This window comes from Pleurodeles waltl, chromosome 4_1, assembly GCF_031143425.1.
Source record: "Pleurodeles waltl isolate 20211129_DDA chromosome 4_1, aPleWal1.hap1.20221129, whole genome shotgun sequence".
Lineage (NCBI taxonomy): Eukaryota > Metazoa > Chordata > Amphibia > Caudata > Salamandridae > Pleurodeles > Pleurodeles waltl.
The window spans coordinates 937,287,026-937,314,416 of NC_090442.1; the positions used below are offsets into that span (position 1 = coordinate 937,287,026).

The following is a 27,391-nucleotide window of genomic DNA, read 5'->3' on the forward strand; positions in this document are numbered from 1 at the left end:
CTCTGTCGCTGTTAGAACTGGGGTCTCTAGTTGGCAGTCAGTTTACACCCTGTCCAAGTAGGGACCCTTGCGGTAGTCAGGGTAAGGGAGATAAACACTTCAGATAACCCTGGTCATCCCCTTGGTAGCTTGGCACAAGCAGTAAGGCTTATCTCACAGGATATGTGTGATGTATTTGCACAAACACATACAGTAACACAGTGAAAACACCACAAATAGAATCCACACCAGTTTAGAGACATAGCCAATATTTATTCAAATCAAACAAGACCAAAATTACAAATATCCAACATATGCAAGAAAATATATCAATTTTTAAAGTTAAAAAAGAGTCTTAATCCATAAGAATCAATGGATGTGTTGTTTTAGCACAAAGTACCTGGTATTCATCAAAAATAAAGCCGCAGGTGTGAGGGTGCATCAGAAAAGTAAGCAATGAATCAATGTCCGGGCAGGCAGCCTCGGTTCAGTGCGGTAATGTTGAAGATCTGACACCCAGGGACGATGCGTGGAAAAATAAGTCATGCTGAGCTAGTGCTGCATTGATTTCTGCAGCAGCGAGGCAGGTGCAATGTCAATTTTACAGCCTCAAGGCAGGTGCTGCGTTAATTTTTCTGCTGCTCAGCTGTTTGTGTGGATTGGCACTCTGGTTCTGCCAGCTTCTCCTTCCAAGATCCCAGAGACTGGATGTGGCACCACTTGGCAAGTTAGGGGTTCTCAGAAGAGAGCCCAGGTGCTGGCAGATGATGTCTTTGATGTCCCAAAGACTTCTTAACAGGAGGCAGGCTCAGTTCAAGCCCTTAGAGAAACTTCACAAGCAGGATACACAGCAAAGCCCACTCTTTGTCTTCTAAAAGTCAGAAGCAGCAACTGCAGGCCAACACAGCAAAGAACCTACACCAAAAGGGCAGCACTCTTCCTCACTGCTCTTCAGCTCTTCTCCTTGGCAAAGGTTCCTCTTGATCCAGAAGTTTTCTAAAATTCTGGGCTTTTGGGTCCACTGGCTTTTGGGTCATACTTATTTCTGCTTTTGAAGCAGGAAACCACAAAGAAAAGTCTTTGTAGTGCTCAAGACCCTGCTACTTCCTTGCCCTGCAACAGCCACACTTTAGCAGGTTGGAGACTGTATTGGGAGGTGACAGACACAGAGCTTACAAGTGCAGGTGACAGCTCGTCCCTCCCTCTCTAGCCCAGGAAGACTCATCAGGATATGCAGGACACAGCTCCGCTCCCTTTTGTGCTACTGTCTAGAGTGAATGCACAAACAGCCCAACTGTCAGTCTGACCCAAACGTAGATTCAGCAGCCAAGCAGAGGCACAGAATGGTTAAGCAAGAAAATGTCCACTTTCTAAAAATTGCATTTTCAAACAGACAATCTAAAAGCCAACTTTACCAAAAGATGTTTTTTTAAATTGTGAGTTTGGAGACCCCAAACACATATCGCTATCAGCTCACAGTGGGATACTGTGTGTAAAAAAATATTTAAAGGCAATCCCCATGTTATCCTGTGGGAGCGATATTTCTTGCAATAGTGAAAAACTAATTTGGCAGTATTTCACTATTAGGACATATAAGACACATAAGTATGTTTCCTACCATTTAAATATGCTGCATCCTGCCCATGGGGCTTGCTAGGGCCTATCGTAGGGAAGAATTACCTGTAGCAAAAGGGAAGGTTTGGGCCTGGCAAGTGGGTGCACTTGCCAGGTTGACGTGGCAGTTGTAAGCTACACACACAGACATTGCAGTAGCAGGTATGAGACATGTTCATATGGCTACTCATTTGGGTGGCACAATTAGTGCTGCATGTCCACTAGTGGGATTTGATTTATCGACCCCAGGCACATCAAGTGCACTTTACTAGGGAATCAAATGTGCCAATCAGTGATAACCAATCATAATCACAATTTAGACAGAAATTAGATAACGAGCACTTGCACTTTAGCACTGATCAGCAGTGGTAAAGTGCCCAGAGTACCAATATCAGCAAAAACAGGTCAGAAAACCCAGGAGGAAGGAGGCAAAATGTTTTGGGATGATCCTGTAAAAGTATTTTACCGCCACTCTGCAGTAATAGCTCAATCAATCAATCGGGAATTTTTAAAGCGTACTACTCACCCATGAGGGTCTCAAGGCACTAAGGAGGGGGACAAGGGGAGGAGAGGTGCTGCTACTGCTCGAACAGCCAGGTCTTGAGAAGTTTCCTGAAGGTAAGGAGGTCTTTGGTCTTGCGCAGATGGGTGGAAAGAGTGTTCCATGTTTTGGCGGCGAGATGCAAGAATGATCTACTGCAGGTTGTTGTTCTGTGGACGCGTGGGCCAGTTACAAAGACGAGGTTGGTGCAGATGATGGGTCGGGGTGTAGAAGGAGAGTAGTCTGTTGAGGTATTCTGGTCCTGTGTTGAGCAGTGCTTTGTGAGCCTGTGTGAGGAGTTTGAAGGTGATTCTCTTGTTGACTGGGACCCAGTGCAGGTTTTTCAGGTGGTCTGTGATGTGGCAGTGGCAGGGGATGTCCAGGATGAGGCGTTCGGAGGCGTTCTGGATGTCTTGCCACCTCTTCCGGAGTTTGGCCATGGTTCCTGCGTAGAGGGCATTGCTGTAGACCAGTTTGCTGCTTACGAGGGCTTGGGTGACTGTTCTTCTGGTGTCGGTGGGTATCCATTCGTAGATCTTTCAGAGCATGCAGAGGGTTTTAAAGCAAGAAAGGAGGAGAAGATGGAGTTGACTTGCTGGGTCATGGATAGTGAGGGGCCCAAGATGAATCCTAGGTTGTGTGCGTGGTTGGTGGGAGTCGGAGGGGTTCCGAGAGTGGCAGGCCACCAGGACTCATCCCATGCAGAGGGAGTGTAGCAGAAGATGAGGACTTCCGTCTTGTCAGAATTGAGTTTGAGGCAACTGCTCTTCATCCGTTCGGCGATCGCCTTCATTCCTTTGTGGAGGTTGGTCTTGGCGGAGCCCTTGGTGAGGGAGAGAATCTTGAGGTGGAAGTAGGAGGCTAGGGAGTCGCAGAGATCTTGGGATGGCGGGTTGTCGTTGGAGCTGGGGTTGGAGAGTTCCTTCACAAAGCTGAAGAGCTCCTTGTGGCTGTGTGCGTTGTTGTTGATTCTGGCTTTGAAGGCGGTTCTCTTGGTGGCTTGGATGAGTTGGTGGTGTCTGCGGATGGTGTTTTTGAAGACTGTGAGGTTGTCCAGAGTCTGATCTTGGCACCACTTTCTTTCGAGTTTTCTGCAGCTTTGCTTAGATTCGTGGAGGTCGGCGGTAAACCAGAAGTTCTTTCTGTTGTGCGTCTGTTGGAGGGATTCTTGATTGGGGGGAGAGTTTTGGCACAGGTGCTGGCCCATTGCCTGAAGTTGCGGGCAGCTGCATCAGTGTCGGTGGTGCCAATGGGTGGGTTCTGGGAGAGGGTCACGATAATTTGGTCTTTGGTGACCTTGTTCCAACTGCGGTGGGGATCCGTTGTGGGTGGTGGTGTGTTGTGGGTTTCTCGAAGGAGAAGTGGATGCAGTGGTGGTCTGTCCAGTGGAGTTCGGTGGTGTGGCTGAAAGAGACGTGATTGCTGGCAGAGAAAATTGGGTCGAGTGTGTGTCCTGGGGAGTGGGTTGGTGTTGTGACGAGCTGTTTGAAGCTGAGGTTGTAGAGCAGGGTGGCAGTGTTGTTGTTGAGGTGGAACTTTAAGTCACTGAGGAGTATGTAGTCAGAGGATGCGACAGCGTGCGTGCTGATGACGTCGGTAATGGAGTTGCTGAACTGCCGTCATGGGCCGAGGGGCCTGCAGATGAGGGTCCCTCAGAGGGTGGTGTTTGGGTCAGTGTGGATTTGGAAGTGCAGGTGTTTGGCGGTGCTGAGGGTGTCTTCGGTGGTGGTCATGATCCTGAGGGTGTTCTTGTGGATGATGGCAATGGCTCCTCCTGGTTTGTTGGAGCGGTCCCTGCGGGTGATCTTGTAGCCATCCGGAATGGCTATGGCGATGGCAGGTGCTGAGGACGGGTTCATCCAGGTTTTGGTCAGGAAGGCGACATCTGGGAGGCTGAGTCGAGTAGGTTCCATAGCTCTATTGCATGCTTGTGGATGGAGCGGGTGTTGAGGAGGATACATCTGAGATGGTTGCCTCCTGCCTTGGTGGGTGAGTCGTTGGTGTGGAGGGTGGTGAAGGCGCAGTTCCGGCAGTAGAAGGGTCCGTGGGTGGTCTGCAGGGAGGCTCGAAAGCAGGCTGGTGAGTGGCCGCTATTAAGTAGGGAGGTGGGGGGAGAGAGGACAGTTAGGAGGCAGGATAGGGACAAAAAACGATGCAAAAAAGGGGAGGAGCTGAAAAAAGAGGGCAGGCAGCGGGGGCAGTGCAAAAGAGAGAGCAGGGGGTTGGGCCACAGGGGCAGCAGAGGCGGGGAGAGGGAGAAGGGGAGAGCGAAAGTGAGGGAGAGAGAGAGCGGAGTGAGAGAGAAACAAGGAAAAGGAGCACAAAGGGACAGTAGTGAAGCAGAGCTGAGAGCAAAGCAAAGCAAAAGGAGCACTAAGGAGGAGATCGATGGTGTGATGGAGGAGGGCCTCGAACTCCTGACAGGTGTCAGGAGTTCAGAGGAGTCAGGGAAAGGGTTCTACTTACAGGGTGGATCCACGGGTGGCAGAGGAGTGCACTAACCAGGTCAGTGCTATTGCTCCACCTACCACGCAGCGGCTGCCATTAAGTCGGGAGGTGGGGGGGAGGAGAGGACAGCTGGAAGGTGGGAAGGGGATGAAAAACGGCATGAAAAAGGGGGCCGGCTCAGGGGTAACAGTGTCGGGAGTGCAGCGTGGGAGAGAGAGGAGGGGCGGGGCTGCAGGGGCAGCAGCGGCGGGGAGAGAGAAAGGGGGATAGCGAAAGTGAGAGAGAGAGCAGAGTGAGAGAGAAACAAGGAAAAGGAGCACTAAGTGACAGAAGTGAAGCAGAGCAGAGAGCAAAGCAAAGCAAAGGAGGAGAGAGGCGGAAGGTAGCCTAGTAGGAAAGCAGAGCTCTCCCACTAGACACCAGGGATGAGGTGCAGGCAGAAGCCTGCGGGTGGAGGAGGGCCTCGAGAGAGTTCAGAGGAGCCAGGGAAAGGGCTCTTCTTACAGTGTAGAGCCACGGGAGGCAGAGCAGTGCACTGACCAGGACCTAGTTACATTAGGAAATGAATCTCTTGGCTTGCCAATAACTTTGACACCATTTGACAAATCTTCATGAAACTTTCAAAAGAAAAATTCATCCACCACAGCCCCTTATTGAAAGGTTTCGGAGTTATTTGTGAAGCAGGGGCCAAGAAAAAAGAGAGGATCCCAAAACGCAATTTGCTCAGACGTTTCCATGGGAAAATTGAACAGTGATACTTTCAAAATGGCTGAACTGATTTACACAAAATTTGGGGGAAGCTAGATCTTGATCCAGAAATTGGGCTTTTTGTGATTTGGTGTACATCTGTTCAGAAGTTTTCACGAAATTAGCCTTTAAACAGAGACTCCAGGTGAGCATGGAGGGGGTGAACGTTCAGAAAATGTTAGCAATATCTGGGCTGTTGGGTACCGGTGGAGCTAAATATCCTGCATATAAGTTGTGAATGAAAGGAAATAATTCACAGTTCTCTTTTTTGTGAGATGAATTGCCCAACTAATTTTTAGGAACACCAATCAACAAAATCTATTTATCAGTGGTTCCCAACCTGTAGTCCAGGGACACCTGGAGGTCCGCAAAGCCTCCTGAGTGTGACTGCTGGAAAATTAAATACCATTAACAGATTAATAAAGTGTATATAAATAAAGTGGCTACATGTACAACTGAACATTTTAAAATGTATTGTAAATGTCAAGGAAATTGAAACTGGAGGCTAAAATTTAATTAGTATCCTCAGATTGATTCATATGATGTAATGAAATCCCAGACTGCTACAGTCAAAGGGCTTTCTAACTGTTTCACCACTCTATGCACTGGTATACAAACACAGAGGCACCCGTATAGCTCAGACACTATGGCTGTATCTTTTACATCGCACAGCACTTAACACTCTTATTTTCCTCCTCAGTAAATTTTTGAATTGGTGATCAGCATCAATTGTACAGTAGTCTATTTTAAACTTAATGTAGCAGTTATCTCTCGTGATATTTTTTTTTACCACCGCCCTACCTTTATGCAGTTATCCGTCCCACACCATTGATGGGAAACATTCATTTTCACAGAGTTAGTGTTTTCCTGTGAAGTAGAAATATGGAAGATTACAATCAAGGATAATTAGATGCTTGTGCCCATACTGACTTATTCATATGTGAACATGACTCTCTCCTGGCATTGATATGATTGGACATTGTTTTGCCAATTTCTTACCAGAATTATTTAATAACATTCTACACATTTTGTGGGAGCATTCATAATGCACTAGAAAGATACCTCATATCATTATAAAAACATACCCCACACCGTGACAACTTATAACTTGAAAAAATCATACCAGTCATTCATATTAGCTCCTAGACGCTTTTCAAGAAACTATCAAACTGGCTAACCAGACACTTCATAATATAATTATTCTGCAAATGTCGAGTATACTCATGGCCTGAAAAAAAACTTTGACTCCAATGGACACAATTTAAAAAGAATTCTGTAACAAGCATTCAATATATTTCATTTGAATGCCAAATACATGTTTATCCATTTTTATATTTGTCTAAATACGTAAAGCCAGGTTGTTTTCAAAAATATCAATTGATGATAGCATGGAATATTGCAAAAAACTTTGACAGCAGTAGGACCAGAACATCAGTATACCATGTATCAGCACTCTTAATAGACAATGAACACATTTGTGCAAATTATTGAATGGAACCTCACCTCAGTGAAAATTACTGGTGAAACACGATGGACTGCTAAGTGTTTGCAATTCAATTCATTTTTATTCAGGTGCATAATTAATCAAAACCATTACACCATCTGAGCAAACAAAGAACTCAATAAAAAAAAAAATCAGTTTAAACCCATAAAATAACCGGAAAGCCAATAGCAACAAAATTGAAATTTAAAATTCTCCAATGTTTAAGCTTAAAAAATCATATATAGTTGAGTTTTGAAAGTTTTCAAAAGGAACAAAAGTAAACATATTTATTTTATTTTAAAAAACAACTCATGCTATAGAAAGACTCAGTCGAGTGTCTCTTTTAAATTCATCTTTTTTTGTCCATTCAGTTTTAAAGATGCAAGGCAAAAGAATTATATTGATTTCGCATTCAATGTAGTGTCAGATGATTTAAAACTAGGGAGCACTACTTGTCTGCATGTTTGTATATCTCTCTGATTAAAGGCAAACTTCAAGATTTTTCTGCACTCATTCAGTAAACTTCTACAGAGACAGACCAAATGGGTAAGGCTCTCCACTCCACGACCGCACAAAGTACAAGGGGGTTTGTCCCGGATTGATCCCAGTGGAATGAACTTGGGCTGCCTGGACGATGGCCGAATCAATACTTAATATATAGGTCTTTATCTGCTTTTGTCCAGCCCAACTCAAAGTATAGCTGGAATTTCAAGGTTTTGTAATCATTTATTAGCATCCACGCATGGGATCTACCTGCAAAAAGACCCTTATCCATCATTAAAGATTTCATCTTCATTAATCGATTTATGCTTTTTTTAAATACATTATATGGTAGATTTTTGTCTCATAGTGAACTAGTGTCCACGGCGTCCAGTGCTTGATCAATATATTGCCGGGCTGGAGCCAACGGATTCTGACACATCTCCTTCCAGAGTGCCTGACACAACTGATTCCCCACCGCCTGCTGAACATCATTATAAGTCTTAATGTAACTACCCTTCCTTGCTATCATTTGGTTCATATTCTGAAATTCTAGCCTAATCTGGGCCTGCGAGGCGTTCCCTGGAAGGTGGAACAGTAATCAAACACCTTTCCAATTTTCTGTTCAGAATGGCAGCATCTCTACCTCGTAGAGCTTCACTACCTTAAGTAATACTGGGTATTAATTTAGCAGCAACTACTTGCAGTAGAGGGCGGTAGCTGGGACCATCTAATGATCTTTGCATGGTGCAGAAATTTGACAACAACGCATTCCCTTTCCGCTGTAAATCCTGTTTATGGAAAATAAAATAGTATTGAATAGTACACCCAGGTATCTGTATGTTTTAACTTGTTCTAATTCTGGCCTTTGAAAATGCCATTTGAACGTTTTTTGTTTTTTTTTACTTACTTACATAATTTTGGTTATCTTCTCATTTACTTATATTCTATTTTCGCCAGCAAATTCAGCTAACTTAGAGATCAATCGCCACAATCCAATTCTGGTTTGGCTTAAGAGGATTACGTCGTCTGCATAAAGCAGGTTTGACATAAATAAATATCCAATCTTTGTGGGGTGTGTGCATTAACCTCATTTAGTTCATTAGACAGATCTGATAGAAAGAGATTAAAAAGATACGGCACAAGCAAACAGCCCCGTTTAAGGCCTTGATAAGTCTCAATTTCCTCGATAGAGAATAGCCATCCCCTACCTTTACTCTAACCCATGTGTCGGTGTATAGCATCTGTATGGCTCTTAACAGTGGAGTGGGTATAACCCAGGAGTTTAACTTTCCCCATAAAAGATTGTGTTGTACCAGGTCAAAGGCAGATTTAAAATCCACAAAGCACAAATACAGGGGTTGAGTTCTATGCTTACATTTATCTATTATAATAGAAAAAGATAGTATATTTAGTGCTGTTCCTGGCCCTTTAGTAAACCCATATTGGTTTACCGGGATAATATTGTGTTCAGTTGCCCAGCTCTGAAGCTCCTCCAAAAGTGGCCCCGCATACTATTTTACTTTGGAGTCCGTCAGAGTAATTCGACGATAGTTCTCCACCATGGATTGATTTCCACCTTTAAATATCAGGAGAATTATTGCACCCTTCCAAAAGTTAGGGATAGTTTCAAGCTCTGATGAACTGTTAAACATGGCAACCAGAAACCCGGGTTTGTTTTCTATATGGGATCCCGTTTGGGCCTGGAGCCCCTGCCTGCCTGCTCTTTTTAATCAGTCTGGTAATCTGAGCCACTGAGAATGTTAATTCAGTAGCGCCAGGTTGCCATAAATGGGCCATATTAGTGTCCTATCCTGGGCTCAAGTCCCCACTGGGCTTCCCGTATTAGTATAGTCTATTTTGGGTTCATTAAAACGTCAAAAAAGCAAATCAAGAAGATTCTGTAATGTTTGATTTGCCAGAATCGTAAGGGCTCTGTTTAGATTGTTTACCATTTTCCGAAACCCCTGTGAATTGCTTTTTTTACTTAGGAATAATGCTTTTACCCAAAAGTTGTGCCTTATTTGTACCTTGTGTTGCCAAATCTGCTTCCGATAGGTGTTATTAATCATTGTCAGCACTTTTTTGGTTTGATAATCTGTTAGGTACTTCCTGGCAAGTCTTAACAATTTATTCTCTTCCTTCTTATTAAAGTTATGGAAGCTGACATTTTTATTTCAGATTTATTTTTTACTTTATCAAGTGCGTAGCGCTGGCATAGGTTTTGAGATTTTCCAGTAAAAAAATCTATTAGAGAATTTAGAAAGACGACCATAAGGTTATTAGGATCTCAGTTATACAGTCTAATAGAATTTACACCTATAACACCAATAACGTCAATTGAGTCATCACGCCATCAAAGTTTCTTATAATTAGTAGAGGTGATATCCCCAGGTTGGGTAGTTGCAGGTTTGTGTTTAAGATTGTGATAATTTAACTCCCTTCTCTGCTGTCCATGGTCACTCATATCTATCTTGGCTTTATGATAGTAATTTACTAAGTTTAAGAGAGATAAAGAAGCTACTGTGTAATCAATTGTTGATTGAGTTCCATAAGCGTAACAAGTTTCTGAAGGTGGGTTGTCTTGTTGAAATTTCCCATTCAAGAGTCTGAGACCAACAGCCTCCAAATTTTTAACAAAGGAAATCGCAATTGAATCTGTTATAGCGGTCCCTGTAGTTCACGTTGATTGTTGTGGGACTGCACATATAGGATCCTGATGCACAATCTCATCAATCCCTTTCGTAAGCTTGCAGTAATTTTATATTGAAATCACCTCTTATTAGCAGCTATGGTGCATCAGGATCTTGCAAGCGGTATCCCTAACTTTTTATGCCAGTCTTGCAGTTTTAGTAACAAAAGATCAATGTTTTTCTCTTTTATTTGTATGCAGGATGTTCTTAGTCCTGCTGAGATAAATGTCGCTAGTCCCTCAGTTGGACGACCACATTTTTTTTTCCTTTTGTGCGGGGGAGAAGAAACCCAGATAGTCATTAATTGTAAAAGGCTTGGTAGCCCATGTCTCCTATAACAGAATAATCTGGAAATTGGATGTCAAATCCTTCGGTTGATTATTACCACAGATCCGATTTATGTTCCAAGAACAGATTTTAAGAGTATTTTGATGGGGTCTTCCGTTTTCTGAACACAATAGAGAAGTGAGTGGCTGTCAGGGGCTCCTACCTTTATGAGGAGCAGCTGATAGCTATCCTAAATTTAATGCTCAAGAAGATGTCAATTGTGTGATGTTTGGCTTATGGAATGGTGAGCAGGAGGAGTTGAGTATCCAATTGCAGTTCTAAGAATTGAGAATGGTTGATGTGGTCCGTCCTTTCTTTTTAGTTTTGGTGATCTATTGTACATTTTTAAGGGGTCAGGGTAACCAATTTGCTGGGGTGTAGTTAACATGATTCCCCATTTAAAAAGGAACCTTTTTCATTAAAAACCTTGCTTACCAGCCAAAGTGACATCTAAGTCACTAGGGTAGATTTGGGGCACCTACCTATGTCATTAGTCTGGATGTTCTCTAGAGATGGAATTGCTCTTAAAAGTTTTAATATGTTGTCGCGATTGAGTATGTCGTCCAGACCCCTAGACTAGAATTGCAGGGAAACAATTATTATATTCACACCCCCTGGGAGATTATATTGAGGGTCACCTGTAGGCGCGTCCTAATTAACTTCATGGGATAGGCCAAAATGTTCCTTTTTCGTGTCCCATGAGATATCCTCCTTATTGGGCTTCACCTGTTGTCTTAAATTTAGCCGATCATCTGACCTACTTACAAAAAGTGGCATCAAGGGGAGGCCATCACTACCACCCGTTCGCTGGGACTTTGTCCCAGCAGTATCAGTTTATTTAATATCCTGATTGTTTCCCTTGCCCTCAGGAGCATCAGCTCTGAGCACTAATTGTACGGAAACATTTTCTACTATTGTTTGACTTGTTTTCATACCTTGCACTTCTACATGCATAAGATCTTTCTCAGCCCCTTGAATATTAACTTTCTTAGAAAGCACTGAACCCTATTGAGGTTTGCGTTCTGGAAATTCTTTACATTTTCTAGTACATGAGTGTTCTTTAACCTCAGGTTCCCCTTGACATTGCACGGACTCCTGGAGACCATAAAGACCGTGACTTTTCTTTTGAGTGTTAACCAGCAGGAACAAATCCTAAGTGATTGCAGCCTCCCACAGATACTCCAACTGGAAGAAGTTCACAAGATGCAGTTGTTTTAGAAAGGACAATGGCTTTGTGTGTCAGAATGTAATTTCAAAGCAAGAGGAGCAGTAATTTTAATTGTAAGTCACACTCCCAAAAAATGCTGCATTTGTGTTGGTTCCTAGCTGGTCAATATCCACCCGAGAGATTCTTAGCTGGTACCTAAGACAAGTTTCATTACCATATCCACCCACATATCACTACACCTTCTTCCTCCAACAGCTGCAAAGATCACAGATTTCTAATAAAGAACAGTGTCATTGAGCTCTTAGAAAGCTCCTGCACTGGGAGATATTCTGAATGTGTACATGAAAATGATTTTTTTAATCTTGGCTGCTACAAGTTCCTTTCTATGTGTTTGTATTTTATATTGAAAGAGTTCCCAGGCTGTTTAGATTGTGTAGTCCAGGACAGTTTTAAAATAGTACTCACATTGTTTTGTCTGATTTGTAACATTTATTTGCATGTTATAGTTACTTACCTTACCTTTGAATGTAAAAGTTTACAAGGTATACAGAAAGACATTTTTATAGACAATAAATATTTATTTTAAATGTATATATGTAAAAACTCAGTAGTCAGTATTAGTCACCACAGGTTAGGTGCAGTTCGGATGGTGTTTCCATAGAAATTGCCTTTAAACTGTTGCTTATACCTTTGGCGCCGCTTCACAAATCTCCACAGAACTTTCCTGAAAAGTATTAGTTTTTGACTAGTTTGGACAGGAAAGTTACAAGGGGGGTCCCAAAACATGTTTTCCACAGAAACTTTAGACACAGCTACAGCCCAAACCACCAAATGGATTTACACTCAATTTGACCGAAACATAGATCTTAGTCCAGAAAGAGTGTTTTTTGTCATTTGGTGGTCATTAGTTCAGTAGTTTGTGAGCAATTAATGCTCAAAACTTGGTATATTACGCAGCATAGAATCCACATTGCAGACACTTGCCCTGCAGCCCCCAACAAGGAAGTAGTTGTGGCATGCTCCAGGAAGGCACTGGAACACGTCACTATAAAAAGAAATTATAGCCAGCTCCTGCAGAGAGTCTGTGGGGCCGTGGGGTCCTGGGGCTCCCCCTGCAGCCAAAAAGAACTATAATGGTCTGGAGTCCCCCGGGTCAGCACTGGGGCACCCCTTAAATAAAATAAAATGCTGGCTCCTGCACAGGCTGAAAAATGGGTTTGCGACTACTCCCCCCCACGGCCCTCACCATGCACTGTTAGTTACCCCACATATTACATCACTCATGGCATGTTCTATGACATCATTAATAATATCACTGCAACATCTGCAATTAAATTATTAATAAGAAAACTGTGCTGTGCGGAGGCACAAGCTATAGTTGCCTTAGGGCACGAGTTATCATTACTTGTGATAATTATAACTGGTAAATTTCAGTGGTTTGCATCTTTAAAACATTTTTCAACTGACATTTCTACCTATTTATAACGTCCCTGTAACGTTTGTTTTTTCATAGCACAGTTTTCTCACCAATAATATTTTTGCAAATGTTGCAGTGATATTATCAATGAAGTAATTACTGATGTAATATATGGTGAGGGCTTGAGTTATACTTACCTCACAGCACGAGAGTGTCTTGAGATAAGCATACTATATCTGTTGAATTTCTATGGTGTTGTGCGTGTATAATCTGAACCTAACTAGAACGTCCCTTTAACCTTTAGTTTTTTAGTGAATTTCTAAGGATTTTTTTAATTCGATTGCTATCATTTCTCCACTGCAGGAAATCATGTCTCTTTGTATAAAATATTGTGTTGAATATATCAGGTCTGCTTTATGCATCTGGAAGCAGTCCACAACCTGGGGTTATAATAAGGGCCACATGATCATTGCAAGAATATTTCCCATTTAAAAACTTTTTTTTTTTTTTTTGCTGAATCCACACATTTGTGAGGCATTCCCCAAGTGCATTCAAGAGCACATTTGACTTTCATTCCTCCCATAGATTTGAGTATATATAATTTCTCAAATACCTGTTAGTAAATTGTTTCCCTTTTATCCATTTGACATTATTTATTGTATTTGGAAATGAACTCATTCATCCAACTCACTAGCCAATCTTTTTACAGGTGTAGCGCTTTATGTGGCCAATGGTGTATCAGGTGCCTCCTTTATGGAGTTACTGGTCTGGTGGTATAAACTTCTACCAGACACAATACTCCTAGATTACAGTGGATAGGTGTCTTTCATTCTGAGAACAATTCATACATGTATCCAAGTATTTACTTTTTTATTGACTCACTTTTAAATAATACTTTGCTGTACATAGCACTTGTTACAGCGATCTGCCCTATTGTATCATTGTAAACAATAGCTTATACCATTATTTTCTGTTTATTGAATTAAACATACAGCTTCCTCATGATACACAGTAGACATAAAACCAAAAGAGAACACATTGCACGATGCATGTATACACAAATACAAATCCCTCTTCAACTTTCCCGATCATACCCCAGAGCAAATGTGCAAGATACGCAAATATAGATGATAAGCACTTATCAGTTACCATGCCACATAAAGAACCATACAGTCCTCATTATAAATATCCAAGTGCATATGCTTGATCATAAGCCAAGAGCCGTACTAGTTCATATCAATTAACAAGGAAAAGTGTGAGTGCACAGTTTAATAAGGTGCAAAACAAATCGAGCCCCAACTAGGTCAGCACACAGACAAGTTCAGCCATGGCCAATAAACACCCACACAATACGAAGTACGTATTAATTGATATAAAAGGAATCATTGACATGTTTGTAAAATAGCAGCATATCTATAGCCATTTCCATACAGTGCAGATACGTAATCAAGGTGAGATATTCATAATATCGAAGAGAGGATGTAAACATGCTCAGCCTATATAGGCTAAAACATCAAGCAGTTGCAAAGTGCAAATGCATAACAGCAGTGACACGATCGTGGAGTATTCAATATACTATTATCTTTATAATCGAATTTAGCCACACATTCTCAAAAGCATTCAGATGACAATAAACGGTGTCCCCCCAAAATAAATCAGGACATAAAAATGAACCCATGACCTCTAAACAAAGGTTAATAGATCCCCGTCTAACACTCCAATAGCTACCCCATATTGCTACCACCTTAAGTTCCTCATTGCCCAGACAGGCCCTCCACCAGGTTAGTAACTGCAGACCAGATCCTGGCCGCCAGGCCTGCTTCCTGTGCCCCTTTTGTTCTATACAGACTATATTCCATATTGTATATTCCATGGAGTATACTTCTAGAAATCTGGACCTCCACATTAAATCATTCTGGTGTAATACAAAGTCGAGCCACCATTGTAGAGCTAAATAAAATACATGTCTCTCTGTTTACTGCTTTGCTGCCCTCAGAACAATCTACCACTCCATTAATCAATAATACAGGGTAATCAGGACATGCCCCCCAATGGCTGACCCCATAAAGTTCTCAATATCGCACAACACTTAAGACATGAAAAAAACATATGGACAATCTTTGCCTGCTTCATTCCACATTGGTTACAGTTGTCACTAGACCTACCACCCCATCTTGGCTGGAGTGTGGCATAAGTTGAATATCATCTTGAACTGCTGACTTCTCAGACCAGCAGTTACCAGCACAATATTGCCTAAATCTAGTGACTCCTAAAGAAAATGGTCCTCTCTGCCAGATCTAGTTTTCCACTTAGAATGTTTCTCTTCCAGAACATCAGGTACGCCTTGTATCAAAAGTTTATAGATTGAGCCAATTATATACCTTCGCATTGCAGCCTCAATTAAGGGTGGCTTGACCATTAGAGATTATTTCCTTATTCTTTTGTTAATGAAATTGTGAATCTGAAGAAATCTTAAAAAATCGCCTGACTCAAGCCAAAAATCTCCTGTAGCTCACTGAACAAATGAAGATGGTTCTCGCGATATAGTTCACCCAGCACCGTAATGCCCTGTTTAACTCAGCTGTTTGTGATTGCACCCTGAAACACTTAAAGTAAAATTGACGATGCTGACAGAGGTGTATAGAAATTATCCCCAATCTCTGCTTTATCTGTTGCCACACATCATTTAACTCTAAGGGACCCCTCTATGTGTCCTATGGGGTCAGGATACCTTTAGCCAGACCCCTAATATGTCCTTAAGATCTTAAATTTGGCCTTTTTATAGCAGCTAGGTTCCACATTCTTTAAAAAGCAGCCCTTAGCCTCGCTTCCCAACACAGCTCATAAATCTTTGGAAATTCTGCCAAACTGAATCCCTTCAACCCTCCCCCCTCCACAGTTATAAAAAGCCCCATGTGTTGTAACATGCAGGCCCAATAAGCTGAAACATGCACTTTCCAATTTGATCACCACAGTTTATTAAATTCTAATGGAACGGCCCTAAACATTTACAACACCTTTGGCAAGATAGCCATCTTTAAAACTTTACATGTACCTAATAGCAAAAGATGTAGGTGATTGATTCTGCCAAGTTCTTGCTAGATATTATGTTAAAAAAAGTCTATTCAAATCTACCAGTCTATCTAGGGTAGCAGTAACCCTGACCCCTAGATATATTGCATCTGATATGCTTCACTGGTCATTAAATCCAGGTCCCACAGTGAATAACACCCAACTTTTGCCCTCATTTAATCTGTAGCCTGATAATGCTTCAAACTGTTTAGTTAGCTTTTCAATTGCAGGGAGGGCTTCTCAAGGATCTGCTAAAACTACAGCAATACAATTTGCGTAGGCAAGAGCTTTATATTCTATCTGTTTCACTACAAATGGTTTAATGCATATATTATTCTCAGGAAAAGCTATAAAAAGATTAATGTATAGTGCAAACAACAGAGGTGAACATGGACAGTTCTGTCTTGTTCCTCTTGAAATTTGTACACTATCTGACTCCAGCCCCATTATTCGTAATGTGGCCCTAGGCACCTTCTACAGTGCTTTAATGGCCTTAATGAAACTCTTACCAAAGAACTTCCACCCAGACAGCCCAGACACATGACCAGTGGTGGCCGGCAGCTTTAGGAGGGAGGGGGACAGGTGGGAAGCACACACACACACACTCATTCTTTCACACACACACACACGCACGCACGCTCATCCATTAACAACACTCATAACACTGAAACATGCGCATGCGCACCAAACATTCAATTTTAAACATCACACACACACACACACTTACCTTCAGCCTCCAGGTCCCAGGAGGGTTGGGACTGCTGCCTTCCCTCATTGGCTGACCTTAGGTCAGCCAATGAGGGAAGGCAGCAGTCCCAGCCTCGTCACAGAGTGGGATGGAGTCAGTGAGACTGCTGACCCCACCCCACTCTGTGACGAGGTGTCACTGATTGACACTCGCCCTGGTGCTTCAGGGCTTAAACCTGAAGCGCCCAGGGCGAGTATCAATGGGTAACGCTTTCCTCATCACCCAGGGGAGGGCCTCGAGGCACCTTTGCTGAGCTAAGGAGGTCACGCCCATAGGAGCTGTGACCTCCTCAGCCCAGCAAAGTTCAGCTCAGGCAGCCAGGAGTCTGCGCAAATTGCGCATGGCTCACTCCTGGCTGTCTGAGCTGATCAGCCTGACAGACACTTTTCATGAGAGGCAAAAGGTGGGGGGGTGCGGCCCCTCCACCCTAAAGGGCGGGCCACCACTGCACACGACCAAAGGTGTTCTCAGTATCTAATAAAATTAAACCCATAGGAACACCAGAGGCATCTGTAACATCAAAATTCGTAATCACCCTTCTAACGCGGTTCACCATGTTGCGCCCTGGTATAAAGCCATGCTGTTGAGATTAAACCAATGCCAAGATAACCCTCCCCAGCCGATTTGTCAATGCTTTGGCATAGATTTTGTCATGCAATTATTTAAAGAAATTGGCCTATATGATCTCTGTTGCAGAAGTGATTTATCTTTTTTCCTAAAAACGATTATATTATTTGTTACCAAGGAAGGTGGAATAAACCCTGCTTGTGCCTGTAAAAGGCCTGAAGTGTATATTGCTTAAGTTCAGCCAAAAAACTTTGAAAAACTTGAGAGGTAAATTATCTGGCTTTCCCAACAGCTAGCAAATTCATAGCTGAACAACCTCCTCCAGGGATATTGGAGCATCCAGGACCGCCTGTTTCTCTGCATTTAACCTGATCCTATCCAGGCCCACAAATAGCTCCCCATACCCATCTAGACAGGTTTCAAATTCTTCTGTATAAAGAGTCTCATAGAAGTCTCTAAAAACCCTGATAATATTGGCCAGGAATTCAAATGTCCTACTTTCCTTACCCACTATAGCCCCAAGCCTCCTTTCCACCTCCCTTTGCCTTATCCACTAATAATCTTCCGGTGTTTTTCTCGTACTCATAACACTTCAAGCTATAATGAAGAAATTTGGGAGTCACCTCTCTAATAAAGTGCTGGTTAATCTTTCATTTTAATATGTCTATTTTCTGCTGAATCTCCTAAATATCCGTGCCCTCAGTCAGCCCCCAGGCTAAGTCCTCCTCTGCCAGGTATAGTTCCCCATATGTCCTCGAATAACAGTTTGCTCTTGCTTCTGCCAAAATAAACTAAAACTCAGGGTTTCACCACTAATTCCAGCCTTAAAACCATCCCACACCAAACCACCTGGGCCGTTACTCTATTGATTTCCACAAATTCTAAGATCCATTGATGCATATGATCCAGATATGCTGCCTCCAAAAGGAAAGGTCCAGCGTCCCCAATGCTGAATGATACCAGTCATTTGAGTTTCCAATATCAGTGGGTTGTGATCTGTGAGGGCCCTCGGGTATCTCTCTATCATCATCTGCTGGCCAGGACCGTAGATAAAAGAAAGTAGTCTAACCATACCAACTTGGCATGGGGAAAAAAGAAAAATATAAAACCCAGGTTCGGGTCCCTGCATCTGTTCCACACCTCAATGAGGCCATGAACTTTAATCAACCACTGCAAAGCCCTATAAACACCAGGCTTCCTCCCTGCATATGGTTGAATAGCTGAGTGATTTTTTTTCACATCCAGATGAGATAAAACGTGAGGAGGAGTGGCAATAAGGCCAGTTCTGTATTCAAGAGTATTGTCCTCATTCATGTTAGATCCATAACTGAACACAGTGTAAACAATCCATCACCAATACCACATTCTAAAATAACCCATCTGCCAAACGCATCCACCACACTGTGGCTGACAGAGTATCTAGATTTCCTTGCAAGAATAGTCATCCCTCTAAATATAAGGCCTTGCATTGTGCAGGCCGATAATGAGAGGTCGAAATCAATAAACAGCCCCCATTTATCCCAGGGGATATGCATCTCCTGTATACATAATACATCGGGTGCCATGCCCCTCAGACCCATTGCCACTCTCCTCCTCTAAGTTCTGAGGCCACATATGGTAATTGTGCAAATACGCAGCTTACTATCAATCTGCCCCATAGCGAATAAAGCAAGGAAAAACAAGGGCACCAAGATGGCAAATGTAGTTGACTCTAAAAAAGCACAGCAAAAGAGAAGCCACCAAAATATCACTGCTTCTATTGCTGTTGCTAACCTGGAAAAAAAGATTTGCTCTTTTTATCTTCTTGTTTCCCCCTACCTATCCGTGTCTATTGTGCCATCCATGCACAATCCTCTACCACATCACCCCTGTGCCCCTGCTCCCCAAATCTCCTGACACAGCCCCCCCAACCAGCACCCCTCCCTCTACCTACCACCCCCTGCCACCTAATTGTAGCAATAGGACTCCTAGGGCAAGATGTAGGAACATTCCGAATTGCGACCCTCAAATTGCGAGTGAGAGCGAATCTCAATTTGCGAGTCGCAATTTGGATTGTTGAATGGTGTCCCTGACACCATCTGCGACTCGCAAGGTGGTCGCAAAGGCCCACCTCATGAATAATCATGAGGTGGGTCACAATTTGCGACCCCCTTGCGAATGGCGGCCCTCACAGGGATGGTGGCCTGCTGCAGACAGCCGACCACCATGTCTGTGACAGCTTTTTAATAAAGCAGGTTTTTTTTTTTGTAATGCAGCCCATTTTCCTTAAAGGAAAACGAAATGCATTACAAAAACGAAAAATGAAACGTTTTTGCAGTGCCATTCCGAAAAAATGTTTGCAGTGCCATTCCCTTTTGCGAATGGGTTACCACCCATTTCAAAAGGGTGCAAACTGCGATTGGTTTGCGACCGCGTTCGCGGTCACAAACCAATCCTGCATTGCACTGCGACTCACAATTAGGAAGGGAACGCCCCTTCCTAATTGCGACTCGCAAACCTGTTTTGCGATTCGTTAACCAGGTTACCGAATCGCAAAACGAGGTTTGTGCATTGCAAAGTGCCTTTTGCACGTCGCAAACAGTGAAATTCGCTGTTTGTGACGTGCAAGCTGCTTTGTACATCTGGCCCCTAGATCAGATCCTTCCATTCTGGGCATCAACTTACTGGACCACCCTGTTGTTAACATGTAAACTAGATATTGTGCACGTCAATAGATAAATGAACATCCATTAGGGTGAATAAAAAGCTGTTCACAAATGAATGATTTACAACTGAATGCCTTTAAACCATCCCATGAAAGGCTTTGAGAGGGAGAAACAAGTAGAAAGTGGCATCGCTCTGTGTCCCAGTGAACAGCAAGTGCTCGACTGCAGACAATGATTGAAAGAGAAACATTCAAGGAGTAATGTTTAGTCTATCAGAAAACTGTGAAATCTTGTCTTAGAAACCCCAGGAGCAGCTGAGGTGCGTGCTTCCACCACTGCAGTTGCTAACAAGGAACTGAAACCACTATGCTACTTTGTAAACACCAAGGTGGTGTAAACAGTATACAAAAATAGAGCGGAGAGCACCAAATGCTTACATTATGCAGATGTCACTGAGGAAAACGGTGTGTATAGATGCCCACTCTCTTTCTATTGTGCTGTCTTGATATTTAGGAGGGAGTTCTGGTTTAGAGACAAGACAGCAGAATAAGACAGGCAGCCCTGTTGTCTCTGTCTGCTGAAATTTAGTGTGTGTAGGTATGTTGGGGGTGTGATGGCATAAGGAGGTACCTCAGTTCTTGGTCTTGCTTGGGTGTTCATGGGCTCACCCTCAGTCAGCTGCCTTGCCAGTGACCCGGAGAGGGTTGCCTCTGCATGTTTACGTTGCAGGACAGGGCTGCAGGTCCACAACACTGCAAGGAGCCCCAATATTTTAGGGGGCCCCTAGTCAGCCCATGAACAATGAATAAGATATAGAAGACACAGGGGTCCTTCATAACATTCCCCATTATTTTGCTTTACATCACTCCAGGGTTGGGGAACACAGAGATGTGCGCACAGTGACACAACATAGGGACAAGTGGAAACAGAGATTACATTGAAGCATTCACTCCCAAGGCCTACGATTTAGAAACTTGAGAAGAAACGCAAGGTGTTCTCTTCTATCAGGATGCAGGTAATGTGCACATACATGTGTGACCTGCAGCAATATCAACCCAAGACTCCATGGGACTTTGAAGTAAATATTCTTGGAACTTCTTTTAAAGACAGCTCTCCCTTTCCACAAGACTGATAAACGTGCAGGTTTACCATATTATCAAAATACAAGGAGGCCTGCTGAGTTCAACCATCTGCTGGTGTGTGTGGTGGGGCCTGTGAGCACCTGTGCAAGCAACACTACCACCGAGTGCTGAAAATTTTAATTGTATATATGCCCCTGGGCCCTGACCCACCCCGAGGCGATCTGTAAACAAGAGCGGGAGACAGGGCTTGTATTTTTTTTTTTTTACTTTGTCCAGGAATTTGCAGATCCTTCACAGATAACATGGGAACATTTTTTTAAAAAAATGCTGTTTGGTCCTGGCAGGGTCCCTGGTGGACCCCAGCATCAGGCCTTGGGGTCAGGGTACTCCTAGCCTGCCTCCTTTTCTTTACTATTTACTTTATTTGTGGTACTTGCCAGAGTCTGAGTCCCAAAATGACTGCCAACATATCCTGGATGAAGTATTGGCAATCAATCAGTGAACCCATGTCCCTAGATATCTATATTCCTTTTTCCTTTAATATCTCAAAAACTACTGAACAGATTTACAGCAAATAATAAAGATGGCTCTTTCTGGACCAAGATCTACCTTTCTGCCAAATTTTGTGTCATTTCATCCAGTAGTTCGGGCTGTAATTGTGTTCAAAATCCCAATGCCAAATTGCATAGGGCAAAACCATTTTGGGACCCCCTGTTCCTCTGCCCCCACTTGACAAATCATCCATAAACTTTCAAAAGAGCAGCTGAACTAAGCATTGTACTCATTTTGATTTTTTTTTTTAATTCATCAAACGGCATCAAAGTTATTGGCAAAGCAAAAACGCTTCTCTTGTGAAAACTTGGTCCTAACAATAACATATATGCATTTTGAATGTTGCATGTCCAGAGTACAAAACTAAATAGACTTACGATCAGTTTTAAATGACAAATATTACATGGTAATAGCAGGCAAATATTTAAGACAAGGAAAATACATGTTCAAGATTACACTGATTACATGTATCACGTTAACTTCATTATTGAAATCCTGCTCCTTGCACTGATACAATAGATTCTCAGTGCAATATGAGGCCAGAGAATGTGCTCTCCACTGGTTGCATGAGCGTGGTTTTGTATGCAGACATCTTATTGCTATAAATATACGCGCAATTCAAACTGTTACAAATACCATCTTATCATGTGCTGTCATAGTGTTGGAGCTGTTATCTGCACCTAGCATTATAAGTGTTGATGTAATCTTAATCGACCACTGTGCAAGGGTACACATTTTTTTTAAACTACTTTAAAAACCTTGCAATCTTGGACATACTGCAAACATATGTATCAAATGAGTGAGAGTGCCTAGGCAACGCAGACATCTATCATCTGGTCGTCCTCTCACTTATAAAGGTCGGCTGGTGTGTAATATAAATCTAGAGGGGATATGTAATGCTGGACTTTAGAAATTAGCGGATATTGGTACCAAATTCCTCAATTATAGTGGCTTTACAAAGTTAATTGATGTAATATTTATCTCTAATGTTGCATTCTCTTTCATTGCCATCTATTCTAACTCATTCCATGTATTTTCAATGAATATTTTGTAGCAGGTCTGAGCCCTAGTCCTACTGGGACGGGCACGATAATGCATCAGGGGATTAGGCATATCAATATGATTGTCTTCAATATTCTGCAAAAAGTTTCTGAATTGAAGGCATTTAAAAAAAATTGATTTGGTAAATATTTACTTTGCAGATACGTGAAAAAGTGTACGTTCTTCGCCTCGCATATTTCATCAAACCATCGTATTCCGGTATTCTTACTGATTTTTATGCATGCATCACGAAATATTAGGGGTAGAGCTGTCGAGTATCACAATTAGATATAAAAATGGAAAGGTGCAATATTGAGCCTAGATTTTCCATACCCTGATGGCATTGTTAACCTCTTTGAACCATGCTTTCTTGAAGAAACTTGATTCATGAAAAGGAAATGACACATTTCTGACCTTTTTTAACCCCAACTCATAAGTTGAAGGTAAGGTGTTGTCCTCAGAGGCCACCAATGTTTGCCCGGTTATCAACAACTTGATATTAGATAGCACTGAAGAGAAACTATAAAATCTAAAGTTGGGACATTTCAGTCCTCCTGTCATTAAGATGAGTCTTAAATAATTGAAAGCTCTGCGAGCTCTTCTATTTTTCCAGAGATAGCTAAAACAAAGTGAGCCTAACTTAACCAATGAGTGTGAGGATCCAGCAGTATAGCCCTAAAATATTACAATATTTTGAGTAATATTAAAATTGTTTATTTTATTGAATTAACCTACTATGTGTAGTTGAGTATATTCCATTTCTGTAGTTAATTTCTCAATTCTTGTAAAGGTGGATCATATTAATTATTATACTTTGTGTCTCCATGGTTCAATTAACCCTCAGATGTTTTTAATAAGAGGAGGGCATGTGGCTCACCCCTCCCTGAGTCAGAAGAGGCCCAGGGCAAAGCTGCTTCTTGCTGGTGGGAGAACAAAACCTTTTCCTGCCCGCACTCTCAGGCATAGAAATAGCGTGAATTGCTCCCACGCCACTGAAGCAAATTAAAACTGCTCCTGCAGAGGGTGGATCAATTCCAGCTCCCACTGCACCCTCAATGGGTGCAATCGGGAAGCAGGTGGACCCGCGGGGGCAGGGAAAGTGAAATGTTCTAGTGCTCTTGCCAGCTAATCTGTTGATTGACTAATGTTTGAGATTTATGTTTGTTCAATAGATACCAGGATATCTTGCCAAACTTTTTAGCCTCTTCACTATTATTTGTACTGCTTCTCTGGGATCGCTAGCCATGCTGGGTATATCATCAGCATAAGCTAAGATTTTGGTAGGGTAACCATTTACACACATTAGTGGACACACTGCAAGAAGCAATGGGGCACAGTGGACTATAGAGCCCAGAGGGGCAAGTGACAGGAAGGTCGCCAAATGTCATCCCAGCGTCATCCCTGTGCCTGAAGGCACCCACATCAGGCCAGGATAAAGCGAGATTCAGGTCTAAGGGCCAGGACTCAGAATGGTTAAATATGGTTCCAAATATGATGTGGTGATGTTGCAAGAGACTTAGAGCCAGGAAAGTATCACATGGGAGGGTTACAAACGTTTTTATATTTCTGCGGCACCATCAAATGGGGTCAAAGCTCAAGGGTTTTTGGCTATAATGGACCTTATTGCCAATAATCTCCATATTATTCCAGTTGCTTTTAATCATGGTGGGATTCAGATACTCTGGGTGGTAGTAACCATGAAGTTTCATTTTTTCTTAGTAAATTGTTATAACTCAGTAAGGGACCCGAGCTGTCAGAATTAGGTCGTTTCAAGGTTTTTCTATGCTTGAGGCCAGATCGTTTATACTATTAAAGGGTTTTAGAGTCATCTTGGGTGGAGATTTTAATTCAAAATTGGGGCTTAATAGTAACTCCTTCTTGGGGGACAGACGCCCCTTTGTATCATAGCCTTGGACTATAGGGTGAGAATGCCCTGAAAGCCCTGGGTGATGTGGGCTTACACAACCTGGTCCCTGCAGGGAATGAATCATCATCTCACCAGTGTATTTTTGTGGGCGGGGAAAGGGCTCCAACAATGATGGTAGGGACCCAGGACTACAGGGTTCCCTCGGTGACTGCTGAGTTGATAACTGAGATCAAAACAGGGGCCCATACCTCAATGGTGTTAATATACAAATTGAGGGGGGATTCTGTCAGGGCTAGGGGCCTAGGGCCATATTTACTAAAGCATTTTCCCATAGACACAGAATGGGTAAAATCCTTTGGTACATCTGGCCCCTAGTTCTTGGTTAGCCCAGCTATTCCCTTTTTTAACTTTATCGAGGGAGAAAAACAATTTGGAAATTCCCTCTACCAAAGGCACCCCACTGCATTCATTGTTGGATGGTATATTATAGACCTCCTCAAAATGCCATACCCAGCTGTCATCGGTGTTGTGTAATACCAGGGAGGCTGCAATATCTTGGGCCATAAAGGAACCGTTGAGAATACCACAGAATTTGAACTACATTTCAAGGTGCTTGCATCTAATTGGTTTTCCCAGGCAGTGTTCCTTAAAGTGTTCTTACGCCTCGCTATTTCAAGTTTGTATTGTTCACAACTGTACTTAATAAGGGCAATATCCCTTGGGTTAGTGCTCAGGCTCACTTAAGATTCTTTAGCGCCACGGAACAACCTTTATCAAACCATTTAGCACCTTCCAGCACAGCAGGACCTCCAGGAGAGCAGATACCGTGAGGGAAATAGTCGTGAATGTCCCTAAGCTATCACAAGGGTTTAGGATTGTTGAGTCCACAGATACTAAATTCCCTTTCGCAGCAAGAATAGGGGGTCATTTAAAAGGTGTCAGGAATCTCCAGGGACCACCTTAATCTTCTTCCTTGGCTACCTACCTAGGTGAACCCACTTACATCAGGTAAACACTCTTGTATCGGTAGAGACCAGTTTAATGAAATACATATAGCTAAAAGAGCTCAGGGACATCCAGCCTCTAAAACACAAGAAAAAAGTGGCACAGAAAGAAAGATAAAATCAATAAATGTCTCACATCCCCTCCCAATAAACGTGGGGTAAATAGCTCTAGCTTTAGAGGAAATAAGCTTGTCAAGGGATAAAACCAGGTTGAAATAATTCATAATTGCATTTAAAAGTGAACCTTGGTGGGAACACTCCATATGCAGACCAGATAAAGACATGCAGCCATAGGCATGATACCCCTCCACTCTGGGATTCCCCAATAGGTGAACATTAAAACCTCCTACCATGGTGATATTAGCCATGGGCCTTTCAGTCCCATTCAAGCCCCTCAAGAAAGAGGCCAGCATTTGTATGTTACAGACATCAAATGGAGGAGGCACAGCATTATAAAAATTCAGCAGCAACACCTTAGAAATACCAGGCAGAGAAAATGACAGTGCCTGAAGGGATGAGGTTCTCGAAAGAAGTTCCTCCATTCTTCTTTTTCCTGCCTGGGAGACAAAGACAATCAAGCCCCCTATTGGTCTACTCGCCCAGGACTCAGGAGCAGGAAAGAAGAGAGTCTTATACCCCTCAAGAAAATAACAGCTTGTGGTGGTCCAGGTTTCTTATAAACAGACCACCCCAAAGCCTCTTAAGAATTCCAACCAGACTGGATTCTTAAACTTGGCAACAAGCCAAGCAATAGCCCAACTAATAAGGTTCAGTACCTTGGGGTTAAGATTTCTTGAGCTCTCAACAAACTGCGCTGCTAATGCCTCTGTAATACAGACTGGGCAGTTCAAACCATCCAGTCAATTACAAGCATTAAGGGAGGCCAATGGGGCATATCTGATAGAAGTATCCATCTGACAGGGTGCAATAGATTGATTAACTTGCTCCAGAGCTTAGCATTGCAGCCTTGTGCTCTGCAAATGAGGATGCTGAGGGAAGTGGACCGCTGTATTTGGTAGGTAAAAAAAAGCCCAAAGAAAATGCTAAGATGGAGGTTAAAGGGCAGTTGACATTTGAATGATCAAGAGAAGCAAGTAAAAGCAAGAACTCTCCCAGCAGTAAATGGCCTATTAATGTTTATAATCACACAATCCCCACTAAGGTGTTCACTTTGTTTCCTATTCAGTTCAGTTCACCCTTCTTACCAAGTTGATCCATCTCCCAACGTGAAACCCCAAAGGATAGTGCAAGCCCATTCAATATGTAACATTTTGCCTGTTTGTCTGCACCTTGGGAGCACTACATTGCTAATAATCCTGCTGCTGGGCTGAGTAGGAGGCGGGATACCACCAGAAAACGGTATTTGGCATGAGGACACTACTGCAGCACAGGATGTGCCTGGTTGCAGCCCGGGTGAAGAGAGGGCCTGTCTTTGCCTACCATCGCCTGGAGGAGACTGGGCTGGCCTACCCCTCTTTCATCTGGGAACGAACAGGTACAGCTAGTTTCTTTTCTCTCTCAACTCTGTATAGCCAATTCATTTTCTCCCTTTGCCTAGGGCAAAGCCTCTTTTGTTGATTATCATCTATAGCAAGAGACTTGGGTATAGGCAAGCATCACCGATCCTCCATTTGTTGGGCAAAATTCTGCCACTCCACCTGGAGTCCCACTATGTTACTGTGACCGAAGAGTTTAATCTTATTTTTTAACCCAACTGTATTATTCGAGACCTATATAGCATGGAAGATCAAAAATGGGGAATTACTGAACTAACTTCAGCAAGAAGGGGGAACCTCACAAGGGCTCCTCTCAAGTGGTTAATCTCACTTTAGCATATGGCCTTTGAGCTTCCAATGGCCGCAAACCTTCCAATATAACCCTAGTCCCTACATTATCCTTGATGTTAGACTCTGGAA

General features: G+C 42.7%; 1 protein-coding gene across 1 annotated transcript in view; it reads right to left on the reverse strand.

Annotated features, from left to right (window-relative positions):
* IL17REL (interleukin 17 receptor E like) overlaps positions 1–27,391 on the reverse strand; it is a 600,388-nt gene that overhangs the window by 134,675 nt on the left and 438,322 nt on the right. Inside the window, exon 14 of the mRNA XM_069229705.1 lies at positions 6,131–6,196. Within this exon, the coding sequence (XP_069085806.1) occupies positions 6,131–6,196 (66 nt within the window). The remainder of the gene's footprint in view (positions 1–6,130; positions 6,197–27,391) is intronic.